This window comes from Balaenoptera musculus, chromosome 17 (genome assembly GCF_009873245.2).
Source record: "Balaenoptera musculus isolate JJ_BM4_2016_0621 chromosome 17, mBalMus1.pri.v3, whole genome shotgun sequence".
Classification (NCBI taxonomy): domain Eukaryota; kingdom Metazoa; phylum Chordata; class Mammalia; order Artiodactyla; family Balaenopteridae; genus Balaenoptera; species Balaenoptera musculus.
This window is the reverse complement of record NC_045801.1, coordinates 77288168-77304590: the sequence shown is the minus strand read 5'-3', so window position 1 is coordinate 77304590 and position 16423 is coordinate 77288168. Positions and strand designations below refer to the sequence as shown.

General features: G+C 40.2%; 1 protein-coding gene across 1 annotated transcript in view; it reads left to right on the top strand.

Annotated features, from left to right (window-relative positions):
* The window catches only part of RP1 (RP1 axonemal microtubule associated), a 130229-nt gene extending 114564 nt beyond the window's left edge, over positions 1-15665 (top strand). Inside the window, exons 4-6 of the mRNA XM_036829787.1 lie at positions 6435-7067; positions 7743-7917; positions 10039-15665. Of these exons, the coding sequence (XP_036685682.1) occupies positions 6447-7067; positions 7743-7917; positions 10039-15665 (6423 nt within the window). The 5' untranslated portion in view covers positions 6435-6446. The remainder of the gene's footprint in view (positions 1-6434; positions 7068-7742; positions 7918-10038) is intronic.
* The last annotated feature ends 758 nt before the right edge of the window (positions 15666-16423 follow it).

The following is a 16423-nucleotide window of genomic DNA, read 5'->3' as shown; positions in this document are numbered from 1 at the left end:
TTACAAGGCAAACCGTGCAGCGTTATAATCTTTTTCCTTTTGTGGTCTGTTTGGAGGCAACGTTTGGCAGCACAAGTGTGAACCTGGTCCTTCTTTCCCAGAGAACCTTGTCTTTGCGGTTCAGAGCTGAGGCGGGAAGCCTGGTAAATCTGATTAGGTGAGGTATCTTCAAATCAGATTAGGCTACGGGTAGCCATCAGAGGCAGTGCGTGTCATCTGGGGACTGCATGTGTGACAAAGTCCTGAAACATGTTCAAACCCCATGATGATTAAGCAGAGCGGTGGGAGAGCTGTGTGTGCAGAAGTGTCACATCACTTCTGGGTGGTGCCTCTCTCATTTGTCTCGTTATGCTGAGTAGCCAAATTGTTACATTTACAGGCATTTTCATAGAACTACATTGATACCATAATAAGCAAGAGTGCTTACATTAAAAACAAAGGCTGTTTGTATATTTTGGAGATTAATCCTTTGTCCGTTGCTTCATTTGCAAATATTTTCTCCCATTCTGAGGGTTGTCTTTTTGTCTTGTTTATGGTTTCCTTTGCTGTGCAAAAGATTTAAAGTTTAAGTAGGTCCCATTTGGTTATTTTTGTTTTTATTTTCATTACTCTAGGAGGTGGGTCATAAAAGATCTTGCTGTGATTTATGTCAAAGAGTGTTTTTCCTATGTTTTCCTCTAAGAGTTTCATAGTGTCCGGTCTTACATTTAGGTCTTTAATCCATTTTGAGTTTATTTTTGTGTATGGTGTTATGTAGTATTCTTTTTTTTTTTTTTTATAAAGTTATTTATTTTTGGCTGCGTTGGGTCTTCGTTGCTACGCCCTGGCTTTCTCTAGTTGTGGCGAGTGGGGGCTACTCTTCATTGCTGTGCGTGGGCTTCTCATTGCGGTGGCTTCTCTTGTTGCAGAGCACAGGCTCTGGGCACACGGGCTTCAGTAGTTGTGGCTCATGGGCTCTAGAAAGCAGGCTCAGTAGTTGTGGCACACAGGCTTAGTTGCTCCGTGGCATGTGGGACCTTCTCGGACCAGGGCTCAAACCCGTGTCCCCTGCATTGGCAGGTGGATTCTTAACCACTGCGCCACCAGGGAAGTCCTGTTAGGTAGTATTCTAATTTCATACTTTTACATGTAGATGTCCAGTCTCTTATTGAAGAGACTGTATATTCTTGCCTTTGTCACAGATTAGGTGACCATAGGTACGTGGGTTTATCTCTGAGCTTTCTATCCTGTACCATTGATCTATATTTCTGTTTTTGTGCCAGTACCATACTGTCTTGATAACTGTAGCTTTGTAGTATAGTCTGAAGTGGGGTGTGTGTGTGTGTGTGTGTGTGTGTGTGTGTGTGCGCACACACAGTGGAATATTACTCAGCAATAAAAAGGAACGAAATTGGGTCATTTGTAGAGATGTGGATGGATCTAGAGTCTGTCATACAGAGTGAAGTAAATCAGAAAGAGAAAAACAAATATATATTAATGCATATATGTGGAATCTAAACAAATGGTACAGATGAACCTATTTTCAGGGCAGGAATAGAAACGCAGATGTAGAGAATGGATGTGTGGACACAGTGGTGGGGAAGGGGAGGGTGGGATGAATTGGGAGATTAGGCTTGACATAAATACACTACCATGTGTAAAATAGATAGCTAGTGGGAACCTGCTGTATAGCACAAGGAGCTCAGCTTGGTGCTCTGTGATGACCTAGATGGGTGAGATTGTGGGGGGGAGGGAGGCCCAAGAGGGAGGAGATATAAGTATACATATAGCTGATTCAGTTCATTGTACAGCAGAAACTAACACAACATTGTAAAGCAATTATACTCCAATTAAAAAAAAAAACCTAGAGTTTTAAAAGTAAAGCAACAAAACAAAACAAAACAAAAACAAAAGGCTTAGGTCCTTTTCTTTTTAATGACTACCGTGAGTAAATACTGACTCAGACTTGCTTATCAAAGAATGACAAAATGTCATTTTTAGCAGCGTAACAACTTTTTCTCTTTAATAAAAATAAATGAGGACTTAAGGCTGTCTGGGAGGGAAATGCTTATGAATTGGCGAAGTATTTTCTCCTGAGAATGATACTAGGTAAACAAGATGCAATGCAAGGGCAACTAATTAGGAAGATTTCAGAACTGCGGAGCATGCCGGGAACTGGCTTGTTTCTGGCTATGGTCCCCTTAAGGTGAATTCTGTCTGGTGATTAGCATCACCTCGGATTAAATTAATTGGCTGTACTCAATCCCTGAGTGAATACACTAAGAATAAATCCAAAGACATTAGTTTCCTTGCACAAAACAAGCAGGTTACATATCCGGTAACATTTATGGGAATCATTCAAACAACTTAACCCATCTTTTCCTTTATAAGGGAAGTTTCAAGTTCTGGTAAGTACAAAACTATTTAAAATCTTTATTTTGAAAATAATCTATTTTAGCCAGTTGTACTTTATTTTACATATCTAGCCTACATATTTGTGTTCTGTATGTAACCATTAGAAAAACAATAAATACTGCTAATATTATCTTTACCCAAATATGCAAGAAACCTTCACAATATGCTGATCTTAAAGTAGGAGGGAACTTCAGTATCAGGAAATCAAGCAATTCGAGTGTATTAAAACATGGGAAAAGTTTTGTTTTCTTCTGATTATAAAAGCTCTATTAACTCTTTAGAGCAATCTGTGCAACACCTTAAGAAGGAGGAAGCTGCTTGTGCTTCAGCAGTGCTGTGGCTGCCGTGTGCTTCTCTTCTGAACCCTCAGCCCCAAGGCCACCCCACAGCGTTATGACCTGTGAGATGAACTACTTTTTCTTGCAGCATCAGATCTCTGAATTGCTATAGAACATTATGAATATACCTCTCTTATGTTTTGTTTTCTACTTCATTTTTCTTTCTGAATTGCTTGAATTCCTACTACATGCTAGAAAAGTAAATTAAAAATATAATTAGGACATGATGCACCTGCATCTTGTGAATCCGTCATCTGTTTTGTCAAGTGAGTAGTGGAGAGAAGGTACAGCCCTCTTGGTAGAGGCAACTATTTAGCTCTGAGCAGCACAGATGATTCAGACCAATGAAGGCAAGGATCAGCATAACAATGGTTGAACCTAGTGAAACAAGGGTGTTAAAAAAAAATCCGCTTTATGTTAAAAACCAACGCAAGTATCCATGACAGGTCCGTGGTCTGACTGTAGGCAATGAAGAGCTTGCAGAGAAGTGGGGAAGATATCTACAGCAAGCGTCAGGCCATTAGAAGAAGATTTCAATATAATTTGGGCTGGAGGCAAGAGACTGTTAACTGGGTCCTTTGCTACCTCTAGGGCAGTCAGTGGTGAAGAAAGTAGAGGGCCTGAAGATCCTAGCTTCCTCTGTTCCCTCTGTCCACCTCCACTTCTCCTCCCTCAGCATAACCTGCTGGGAGAAGAATTAGACCACTTTAGGTACTCAGTTTTTTTGCTCCCTACATAGCCCCTAAGTATCCTACCGCATTATCCGATTTCAGAGGGCAAAGAATAAACCTTGTTATCTAAAATGTATGTAAAGAAACATTAAAAAAATTTCCATCCAAATAATTCCGATTAGTCTTTGAAGCTGATTACGAAAGGTGCACAACTAAGACAGGGTAGCTAAAAGTTGTGGAGGCGGGTAGCTCTGTTTCACGAAAGCGGACGCCCTACTGCCAAGGCTGACTGACTGCGTCGCTGGTCTGCTCCCGTGCAGCAGCAGAAGCTGCGCTAATCCCTGCCTTCTTCCTGGAGGGCATCCCCCCACTCTGTGCCCCTGGCATCGCAGCTGTACACAGCTCTTCCTCTGGAGACCGCCACCTCTCCCCAGCCTCAGCATCTCTCCTTGATGTTTTCCTGGTACCGTGACTCTTCCTCAGTTGTGCTACTGAATTACTCTGTGATTCTCCCATGGACACCGTAGGACATACATATGATGATGTCAAGGCAAAGGCTGAAACGCTCCCTCTGGAACGAATCAACTTTGCACTCTGTTTCCCAGTGATGATACGGTGCGCTGTATGCACGGAGATCCTTCTATTCACCCATAATACTGACTCTTCACCGTGCTCGGTGCAATGCCCACCTCACCCTAGGCTCTTAAACCTTACCCACACGTATGCAAACTCTCAACACTCTCCAAAACTTCCCCCAGTGACTCCTAGGAGTTCCCAGAGATCCTCTTACATGCAACTAGGACCAGAGGAACTTGCATTTCCATTTTGCTTTTGCTACAGCTTCCTCAGCAAGGTGCCTGGCAACTGCCCCACTGCAAGTACTCGTTCTGTAAATGCTCCTCCACTGCTGGGCATATGGCATCTTCCCAGGATGTGGTAACTTTAGCTTCTTCCCTTCATGCATCAGGTTCAAAACCAATGATCAGGACGGGGCAGCAGTGGGATAGGGACAGTGGGGGCCATTTCTTCCCTCCAGTTGACCCTGTCTTCCATGGTCTCCTTTGTGGTCCAAGCACAAAATCTCCTCTCTCTTATTTTAGCCCAAAACGAAGAAATCAAAACGAACAAAACCCCCAAAACAAAACCCTTAGCATATCAGCTCACATAACTGCGTTCTCAACATGACGACCAGGTCAACAGCTCTCCAAATAGTGAGATCCAGGCAGAAAACTACTGGAATTAAAAGCCTCACTACGCACTTACATATAGATAAATATAATTTCCAAAATTAGGTGAAAAATGTGTCTCAAACATTATTCATGTAAAATATTTTCAAATAAATACTAAGTAAACCAACCTAAAAAGTAGTTAGAGGCAAATAGTTCTGAAGTCTTTTGTTTAAATACTGAAGGAATTCATCCCTTTCACAGTTGGTGAGGGCCTGGAGATTCAGAGCATGGCACAGTTTATCAGCTGAGGATGAGGGGAGATTGAGGTTTTGCTGACTCCACTGCAAAGCTGGATTCCCCAGCTCCTGATGCGCATGCCTGCTACAGCTGCCTTTAGTGTCTTAAGAATTGTTATCATTACTTTAAACTGCTTGGGAAGAGAGAAGGGGAGACACATCTAATTTCTAGGCTGATCTTTGAATGCAGTTTCCTAAGTTACATATAAATGAGATTTGTAAATCGTATTGTAGATAAATGAAGAGTCTTAGACAACAGCTTGCAAACATTTAAGTAGGTGATTTGGGCCAGATTTATAGCTGATTTATAATGACAGACATGCCTTGTTCATCTCTGTAATACTGATCATATTTATTTAGTTTGTTCAATTTGTCTTCAAGGCTGCAGGGCATTCTTACTCTGTCAAAAGACACCAATAATTACATTGATTTAAAACAACAGAAAAATAGCCACACTATGCTACCAATGAAAAACAAGCCCAGCATCAGATAAACCCTCCCACAAGCTGCTCACTTGTCAGTCAGACTCTGGCTTCACTTGGAAAGTGGAAGAGAAAAACCTCAGTGATTGGTGAAAGTGGCTCTTAAATTCCCTCCTGAAGTTCTCACTTTAGAACCACTACAGTGAGCAGTAACCAGATTGCACCATTTTAAGCAGCCCATAGTAATGTCATTCATTCTAAAAATATTTGTTTAGTGCAGCGTTTCCCAAAGTAAGATTAGTAGTGTGTTAGATAATGTACCTGCATGTTCTACAATCTGTAATGGAAACATCTTACACTACCTTAACATGGCCCTTAGTTAAGGATATATATGATACATTCCTTCTAGAATTTAATGTCAGGAGCCAATTTCCTCTAGATGAGTTCATTTGATTCCATCCAACAGACAATTTGAACTTTATAAACTTTTCCTGTTTTCTCCCTTTTCTTTAACTGCCAGGACATGCAGAACTAAATCAATCAGTTGCAAAACTCTCTTTTCTCATTGGATGATGGTTTCTGATTTTTTTTTTACCTGTTCAATAATACCTGGTAATTTTAAAGATTCACAAAATTTGGCAATGTATAAAAAACACAAACATTATCCATAGCTCTGCCATCAGAGATAACCACCATCAACAATGGGCTGTATATACTTCAGACTTTCTTCTTCTAGTATAATAAATATTGTACACATTGGCAATGGCATAGCATGTGTATTCTATAAGCTGCTTTTTCGTTTAGTAATAAATAGGTCATGACCATTTTTCTATGCCAATAAATAAAGCCATGTTCAACGGCTCATAGTTTTCCATGGGTGTATACATCACGATTTACCTACCTAGGACCTTATTAGTGTCTTTAGGTTGTTTTTAATGTTTCAATGATAAATACCGTTACTTAACTGCTGCTTTTATGTCTTATTTTAAGCCCCGAAAGTTATCTTTCAAAATAGGTAGGTATAATGAATGAATGAATGAATGAATGAATGAATGAAATTCGAGGAACAGCTATCGGTAGCTGGCTTTAGCATTAGCACCTATTCTTCACGGTGTGAAGATGAATAATTTCCTTCCCTCTCCAGGTCTCAACCAAAATGAATGAAACTCCTTCCACCAGTTTTTCCATGATTCGTCGGATTTCTTCTGAAGGTCAGGTTCCTTCTCCTCGCCAGCTGGGCGTCACTCAGCCTGTCGTGGCCAAAAGGATCAGCTTCTACAAGAGCGGAGACCCGCAATTTGGCGGCGTCCGGGTGGTGCTGAACCCTCGTTCTTTCAAGACATTGGATGCTCTGCTGGATAACCTGTCGGGGAAGGTGCCCCTACCCTTCGGGGTGAGGAACATCAGCACCCCCCGAGGAAGGCACAGCATCACGCGCCTGGAGGAGCTGGAGGACGGCCAGTCGTACCTGTGCTCCCACGGCAGGAAGATGCAGCCGGTGGACCTGGACAAGGCCCGCCGGCGGCCGCGGCCCTGGCTCAGCAGCCGGGCCCTCAGTGCGCACGCGCAGCGCGCACGCGCCGCCGCCGCTCCCGCCGCTCCCGGCATGCTGCGCGCGCCGCGGCGGCTTGTGGTCTTCAGGAATGGCGACCCGAAGACAGGGCGCGCGGTCTTCCTGAGCGGGAGGGTCATGCAGAGCTTCGAGGTCTTTCTGCAGCACCTGACGGAGGTCATGCAGCGCCCGGTGACCAAGCTCTACGCCACGGACGGAAGGAAGGTGAGCGTCATGAGGGACGTGATGGCGGCCCCGGGGAAGGAAGGCTTTTCCCGCGCCTGTGCGTGTGCGTGTGTGCGTGCGTGCATGCTCCCTGCTCATGGAGGGCGCTGGCTCCCCCCGGTGGTTCTTCTTCGCTTCCAGGTCAATGCAACGAGGCGTGGGCCCCGTGGGCCTTTTTTTTCCTTGCACGCCCAGTTCCCCGAGCCTCGCGTTATAGAATGTGTCGGCACAGAATCTGTCTTGACGCTATTTCTTGAAAAGGCGTGGCCAAGAGTGACATTCTGTTGGGTACAGAAAGCTTTTCCTGTGACCTGCGTGTCACTTTCCCGGTCCTGGTGTGTCTGTCAGGCCCTTTCCCAGCTGGATGCTTGGGTGGGGAGGACAGGGGCAGTGCTGTGTATCCTTTAAAGGTTTCTTTGGTTACGATGGCAGAAGACCGGTTGGGCTGTGCCAACTGTGGGCTGAAGACGGGCGTTGGTCTAACACCCCCTTCCCCTCTCCCCTTTGGTTCTTCGGTATTTTGTATACGTCATTTGGTGCCCAGTGAGTGGTGAGTGATTATCACTTTCAAACCCAGGAGGCTGTTGAGTTAATCAGTTATAAACTCACCGTATGGAAAGAACAAAACTTCATGCTGCTCATGTCAGGACCATAACTCTGATTTTTTTCCCCTAGGTCCCTAGTCTCCAGGCTGTGATCCTGAGCTCTGGAGCTGTGGTGGCAGCAGGAAGGGAGCCATTTAAACCAGGAAATTATGACATCCAAAAGTACTTGCTTCCTGCTAGAGTACCGGGGATAATCTCTCACCGTGTGTACCACAAGGGAAATGCTAGGTCACAAAGCAGAAAGAGTAAGTCACTTAAATATATAGCTCTTATTTTTAGCACTGAGTTTTTTTTTTGTTTTTGTTTTTTAACCTCAACAACAACAAAAATTCATCTTAAATGACCAATTTCCTTCATCACAGAAAAGGAGAGGATCAAAACATTCTAAACTGAAATTCGTTTTATTTGTAGCTGGAGAGAGTCGTAGAGATCATCTGATAATTTTTTTAAAAGATTTTTTTGAAGTCAGTCGATATATCTGTTTAAATTGATGAGGTTTATCTTTTTGTTTGTTTTCTGTTTTTGTTTTTGCATCTTATATATAGATAAAAGATCGAAGTGCAACCATTTCTTGATTTAGAGAGGAATTCTAAATTCCGTGGAATATGTGTGACACTCTGGTAGTTGCAGAGTTTTCTCTAAATAATACCATGCAGATCATAGCTGAGCTCAGGTTAGTTGATCAATGTATTTAAAAAAAAAATCTCTGGAAATTCCCTGGCTGTCCAGTGGCTAGGACTCCACGCTTCCACTGCAGAAAAGAGGGCACGGGTTCGAACCCTGTCCAGGGAACTAAGATCCTGCATGCCGCACTGCGTGGCCAAAACAAAACAAAAAAAAGAAACCTCTAACTACATACATGCTCTACTTTCTGAAGTTATTCCAGTAAAAATCACAGGCCCTTAAATCCACTTTTTATTTATTAAAAAAAAAAAAAGGTTCATATAGCCAGTTCATGCTGGTTAACAGTACTCTGGGTTGATAGTTCCTTAGGAGATGCCGTCCAATGAGACGTTATCCTTTGGATAGGGGAGGAGGAGTGCCTCTTGACACCCAAGAATGTGGGATAGGCTGTAAATTCCCTTTTCAGGCAGAGCTAATCTCATTATTCACAGTGCTCAGTATTTTAGCTCCATGCGAACGTGTTGATTGCCATTTACACTTCCTTTTTAATTTTTATTTTATGTAAACATGGAATGATACACATTTTAAGTGGTGTTAATTCCTTTACTTATTGCTGAACTAGGCAGGCTCAACTGTTCCTTACTGTCGTTCTTTAGTTATTTCATGGATATACTAAATAGCCAATTGTTCATGTGTCTGTTTCGTAGGCATCAGCTGCCCAGCATCTTACGTGCAGGGTAGTGCTAGTTCACCTTGGTCATTTCATCAAAATGATTTTATTGTCTTCTGTCTGATGTGGGTTTCTGAGCATGATTTTTAATGGCTTCAGGGAATCTGAGGGCTTTGTTAAGTTTTACTTTAAAAAATGATGAGTGAGATTTTCATTTATAATTTTGGTGAAAGTATACTAAAAATAAGAGGAAGTATCTCTGGGCTTATACTTTGAAACTAAAGGTATTTAATTGATGGTAAGCATGTGCACATCTATACAAACTACTAATTTGACTGAGTTTAGAAAGCATGAGTTCCAAGGTTATCTCTAGAGGTACACATTAAAAAAAATACTTAGATATCTGGGTCTTTGACTAGCTCTGTTCTCTTTTGTGGCTGATATTAAATTAAATGCACTGATTATACAAAATGAATGCTAAATTAATAATTATTACTAGATTAACCTAGCCTTTAAAATAAATTCTAAAAATGTTTTTACTTTCATAATGGTATAGATATCTCACTTTGATATACACAGGTAGGAAAATGAATACCACTGTAAATTATTACTTGTTTATATGAATAGATAAGCAGCACTTGGTTAGACCCCAATTTCAGTACTGGTGAACAGAATAAAACAACAAAACCAAATCCCACAAAAATCTCTTTATTTTTGCTAGAATCCTTAGCAATTTCTACTTTATACTTTCCTTTTTAAAATTGCCTTATTAAACTCGTTAAGATTAAAATTCTGTGAATTTTCCTCACTGAAGTAGAGTTATAAGTTCTCTTTTAAAGAGTAGTTTGTAGAAGTGTACCAGATATTACAGTGAACTAAATTGACCAATGAATATATAGAGGTGAGAAACCTATTAACAACATTTTACTATGAAATTTAGAAAATATGGTATTTTTCATACTAATTATTTTTTGTTTTCTTTCTTTGCTGCCTCTTCTATTGGATATTTATAACTTCTGTCTTCCACATTATATTTTGATGTGGGGCATCTTTTACTTTTAAAATCTGAAAGTGAGCACACATGTACCTTCAAGCCCAAGGTCTCAAATTTATTCTGTTTCTTCTGACAAAATGCAGAGTAATGATTGCTACTCAGACCATTCTTTTGCTTCTGAAAATTACTTGGCCTTAGAAAAAAATGATTCTCAGAATTTATTGATATATCCTTCTGAAGATGATGTTGAGAAATCGATTATTTTTAATCAAGATGGCACTATGACAGTTGAGATGAAAGTTCGATTCAAGATAAAAGAGGAGGAAACCATAAAATGGACAACCACTGTCTGTAGAGCTGATCTTTCTAATAATGATGAAAAGAGTGAGATAAGCAGTGTCCCAGGAAGAACAGATGATGGATCATCTGGTTTAAAGATTACAGCATGTTCATTGTCTGCAGATGTCTCACCTCTGGAGAAAGGCAATAATCAAGAGGGCAGTTTGGCAGAGGAGATCAACAGTCCAATGAGAGATCAGGATACTGAAACTTGCAATTCTGCTAGTTGGGAGAATGCTGCTATGGACACAAATGCCACCCAGGGAACTCAGGATCAAGCTAAACATCATTTTTATAGGCCCCCTACACCTGGACCAAGGAGAGTCAGGCAAAAGAAATCTGTGATAGGGAGTGTGACCTTAGTATCTGAAACTGAAGTGCAAGAGAAAATGATTGGGCAGTTTTCCTATAGTGAAGAAAGGAAAGATGGGGAAAACAAATCTGAGTATCACATGTTCACACATTCTTGCAGTAAAATGTCATCAGTATCCAACAGACCGGTACTTGTTCAAGTTGCTAACAATGAGCAGGTAGAGTCATCTTTAGAAAGAAAAAAGGAAAGCAGACTGCTCAAATCAAACGCACTAAGCGCTGGTGTTGTAGAAATTACAAGTCAGAAGATGTTAGAGATGTCCCATAATAATGGCTTGCCACAGACTACGTCAGAAAACTCAGTTGTGGAGGAAGGTATAGTTGATAGTGTAACAGCAGACAACAAAACTAGTGTCAAGAATTTAAGAACTTATGGTAACACCAATGATAGATCCAGTCCTTTTTTAGCAGGTGCAACTCATTCTTCAGGTAACAACTCTGGAACTGACAAAACTATTTCAGAGACCCCAGCTTCAGTAGGATCCTCTACTGTCACCACAAGAATTGAAAAACTAATTAGTGAGTTTTCTCAGTGTGGTTTAACAGAACTTCCAGAAAATGAAAAGCAGATTTCATCATCTGTTGCCAGCAAAAAGAAGATGAAATCTCAGCAGCATGTGATAAATTCCAAGCATCAGGGTGGGGAGATTGCAAGGAAAGGAATCCCCAGGAAGAGTAAGAGAATAAACACAAGAGGTAGAATTGCACAGCAAACCATACTGCAAGATTCACGTAGTCCCCTTAAAGGAGAGATACTTTGTGAGAAAGACCTCCATGCAAGTGATATGGTAATTGAATCAAATTATTTTTCTTCCAGAAGTAATAATGCTGTGAATTCCAGGAATCTCCCTAGAAATAAATTAAATACTATTCATAATCCTAAGGTTCAGGGACTTTTAGCCAAAAGAAAATCCAGACCACTAAACAAAGTAAACTTAGGAGGACCTACAAAAAGAGAAATTGGTCAAGGAGAAAAAGTGTTTTCCCATAATGAATTTAGATATTGCAAAAATACTTTTGAAAATCAAAATTTATTTCATATGTTTAACTTTCTTGAGCAGAAACCCAATGCTTTTTGTGGACCACAGGCTCAAGCAGAAAGAGCATCTTGGTATTTGAGAGGAACGTCAAAGAAGAGTTTAGTTTCAAAAGTTAATAGTTCACACATAACTTTAAGAAGCCAGAAAAAACAAAAAGGGGATAGATTGAAATCAGATACTATTGTAAGTAAACAACATGTCGCAACCAGGGCAAATTCCTTAGCTTCTTTGAAAAAAGCTGTTTTTCCTGAGGCTATTACCCATCATTCAGTTCAAAATTATGTACAGAGATGGTTGCAGAACATAAGTTCAGATTCAGCTTTGCAACCTAGACAGTCAGCTCCAATATGCACAAAGGAAAGGAGTGTGGTAGGTTATAACAACAGTTGTTTTCCAAGAAATAATTCCCACAAAAGTTCTGGAAAAGGAAATAATTTTGTCCTGGAAGGTAATAAACATATAACTGAAAATGCCAGTTTGACAGGAGATAATCTAGGGAAAGAGGTCGGTACATCTTTTGACAAAGATAACAGTGAAGAACTTACCAAAGATCTCTGTGGGAGCCAGGTTGAATCTCTGAAGGATGCTTACTTGCTTTCCATTCATGAATATTGTACTTTGTCGCAGTCAGCTATTGATGATGCTAATACTGAAAGTCAGGTATCTGCTGAAAAGTCAGGACAAGAGGTAAGCCTTGTTTACAAAGACATAAACCTAGCTACAAAAGGGCAAAGTGTAGAGGCTGCCATTCAAGTAGATCTTATGGAAGAGGACACTCCAAAACACCTGTTACCAGTCTGGTTGCTTCGCCAACTGCAAGCTTTAGTTCCTAGTAGTCACAAGACTCAGAATGGAGTTGTTCAAATGCCAGGTTCACTTGCAGATATTCCCTTTCCTTCTCTGATATATAATTCATCCACTAATGTTCTTCTAGCTTGGCTCCTGGTGCTAAACCTAAAGGGAGGTATGAACAGCTTCTGTCGAGGTGATGCTCGCAAGACTACCAGCAGAACTTCAGAAACGCTTGCGTTGTTGGAGGTTCTGAAGCACGTTGCCGTCACAGAGGAAGCGGATGACTTGAAGGCTGCTGTTGCCAGTTTAGTGGAAACAACCACAAATCACTCTGGACTCACTGAGAAAGAACAGGACGTGGTTCCAATAGATCTTTCTGCAAATTGTTCTACACCCAACATTCAGACAGTTCCTAAATGCATTGAAAATGAGAAAACACAGAAAATCTCCTCTTTAGATGGAGGCTGTTCTGCCAGTGAGGACAGTGTCTCTGAAGTCTGTGTTTCAGAGGTGACTTGCTCTCCATGTGAGATGTGCACTGTGAATAAGACTTATCCTCCAAAAGAGACTTGGAACCTCAGTGATAATTCTTTCCCCCGTGATGGCTGTATCACGGATCAGACCTCCATGAATAAGGCTTGTTTCCTAGGAGAGGTCTCTTCACTTACTGACACTGTGTCTTCTCATAAGGCTTGTGCTTATGATGAAAACCGTATCTGTGAGACGGCTTGCCCAGTTGATGAGGCCTACATTCCCATCAAAGTCTGCAATACCAGTGACTTTTTAAATTCCAAAGAAAACACGTATACTGATAATTTGGAATTGACCGAAGAGTTAGAAAGAGTTGGTGAAGTTCAGAAAGACCTAAATATTTTGGCAGACACTGGGTGTAAACATGGCTTTAGTATATTGGTGTCACACCAAAATGTCAGTAATTTAAGCCATGGTGGCTTTTTCCAAGATGCAACTGAACCAGAACTTCATAGGAAACATAGTTCTCTAGATGAATTTAAAAATTGTTCATTAAAGAAATTTCAGGATAAAAATGCATATACATCTTTTGATAAGGAAGACTCAAAGACTTCTGAAGAACCGGGCTCAATAACCAACAGCATGACATCAAGTGAAAGAAACATTTCAGAATTGGAATCTTCTGAAGAATTAGAAAACCAGAACACTGATATCTTTACTACAAAGGTAAATTCAGGAGAGCGAGCTACTGAAGAATTGATCCAAAAGGAGTTAGAGGCTAGTAAAAATTTGGAATTGATCAAAGTCTCTAGCAGGAACATTACAGAAGAAGAAGGAAGGAATGGTGTCATTTGTGAGACAATCAGTAGGAGGCTGGCAACACCACCATCTTTAGTATTTTGCTATGATTCTAAGCAAAATACTGAAAAGCAGCTCATTGAAGGAGAAACTGAAATGAGAGTAAAAAAGATGGTGGAAAGCATGGAAACTGGAAGTTTTGCAGAGTCTCCCCTTAATTTTAAAAATGACTTCAAAAGGTCAGGGACTTCTGATTGGTCAGATTATAGACAAGACAGTGAGAATGAACAGTCATATAAAACATCCAGTGATGGCCTCAGTGACGGTGGTGAGGAGATGGCCCAAGAGAAAGAATATAATAAAGGATTTGTTAAAAGGACAATAGAAAAACTTTATGGTAAAGCAGAGATTATGAAACCATCTTTTTTTTATGGGTCTACACACACATCTCAGGTTTGTCCTTATGATTCTATGGAATTTCGGGGTGCTGGGAAAGTAGGCCTTTATGATTCTGAAGGTCAGTCATTTGGCTCTTCTGAACAGGTATCTAGTAATTCAACTGTGTTGCAGAAATTTCAGGAGGAAAGGCGAGATAAATGTGATTTTAATAATGTGAGGGCCAGTTACCATGGGGAAGACATTGTGGAACATGGTACTGAACAAAATGGTCATAACAGAATTCTCAGAGACATGGAAGAGGGGGTACTGATTGACAAGGGCAAGTGGCTCCTGAAAGAAAATCATTTGCTAAGAGTATCATCTCTTGAAAATTCTGGCATGTATGGCAATGCAGACACCACATCAGTGGATACTCTACTTGATAATAACAGCAATGAGGTACCGTATTCACATTTTGGAAATTTAGCCCCAGGCCCAAACATGGCTGAACTGTCCTCTTCAGAACTGGAGGAACTGACTCAACCTCCTGAACTGAGATGCAATTATTTTAACATGCCTCATTGTAGCGACTCTGAGCCTTTTCGCGAGGATTTGCTGGATGTTCAAAATAAAACTTGTTCTCAGGAGAGAATACCAAACCACCATGCAGAGGAGAAGGGTAATCATAGGTCAGAGAGAGTATGCACATCTGTCACTCATGTCTTCACATCTGCTGGTAACAAAGTCCATCCTGTCTCTGATGATACTATTAAAAACCAACCATTGCCTGGTAATAATGTAATTCACAGTGCACTTCAGGAAGGTGACTCTTTGGATAAACTCTATAATATTTGTGGTCAACATTGCCCAATACTAACTGTTATTAACCAGCCTGTAAATGAGGAACACCGAGGGTTCGCATATTGCAAAGATTCTGATATTGAAAATTCTTTGAGTCTCCAATTATGGATGAAAATACACCCATGTTTACTACAGTCAAACAAAAACATGTTCAGAGATAAGAACAATAAACCAAGTCGTAGAAAAGCATTTATTGATGATGCCATTGGCAGTACATTTGATTGGCTTTATTTTAATAGCACATTTGACTTGATGGATAAAAGGAGAAAATTAAAAAGAATTAACTTCTTGGGCTTAGAGGAAGAAAATAATTTAAATAAGTTTCAATCATATTTAAAGAATTTCTTGCACACATTGTTGCTAGTTGTGGGTCATGTGAATTCAAATACACAGAACCCTGGAAATCAGACAAGTGAAATCTTTGAAGTAGTTGATGAGAATAACAACGTACTAAATAACAGATTCCAGAACTCAAGAACAAATCTCAACCAAGTAGTAAGAGAAAATAACTATCATTGCTCCTTTGAAATGCTTGGCCAAGACTACCTATTTTGCCAAGTTGAGGCATCCTTAGATATCAGCAACAGAAGCATATTAGAAATATTTTATATTTTTGAAGATGAAAATCTTTTCATTTGGGAAGAGGAAAACTAATTAAATTGAACTGATCTTGAAAGCCGTGATGAATGAGAAGCTCTCTCATTTCAATATCAGCACGGCCTTTCTTCATGAGAAAGATGAAGCACATGGGATGGATGTGGATTAGATAACCTCTAAGAATTTGCCACTTCTTCAAAATGAGCTTACCCTAGAAATCTTGCCACTGGATTATCCAACTTGACTTTCATCATTTCTGTGTTCTTCATTTTTTCAGCAATTACAGACTCAGTTTCTATTCTGTTATTTTTGAAATTTCTCTGTGTTTTTTTCTTGAGCATGTATAATTTCTTGTTTCTGTTATTTTTCTCCTAAGACATCATAAATGCCCTGAGGACAGGAATTACATCCCCTCCTTTTTGTTATGTTGTCAGCTTAGTGCAAAATGTGTATTGAAGGTATTGGTGAATTAATGGAATAGACATAGCCTCAGATTACTTCATTTATTAATTTTAACTGCTGATTTGATAAAAGTATGATTGTAAGATCTCAACAACAATCTCATAAGTTTTTTTGTGTGTGTGTGCCAAATGTGTTGAATCTAGTTTCCTCAGAACATCTGTCTAATGTACTTGCAAGTATTTCCATGGGAGAGGATTCACTGTTTTTCCTCATGACTAGAAAAAGATGCTCTACTACTAAGCTGGCTCTCCAGTACTTTGCGTAGAAATTAATGATCTCCCAAACATTAGTAAAATGTCAAGAAATTCAGATAGGTCAGAAAAAAATGGAAAAGTGTAAGGCATGCTCTGTGA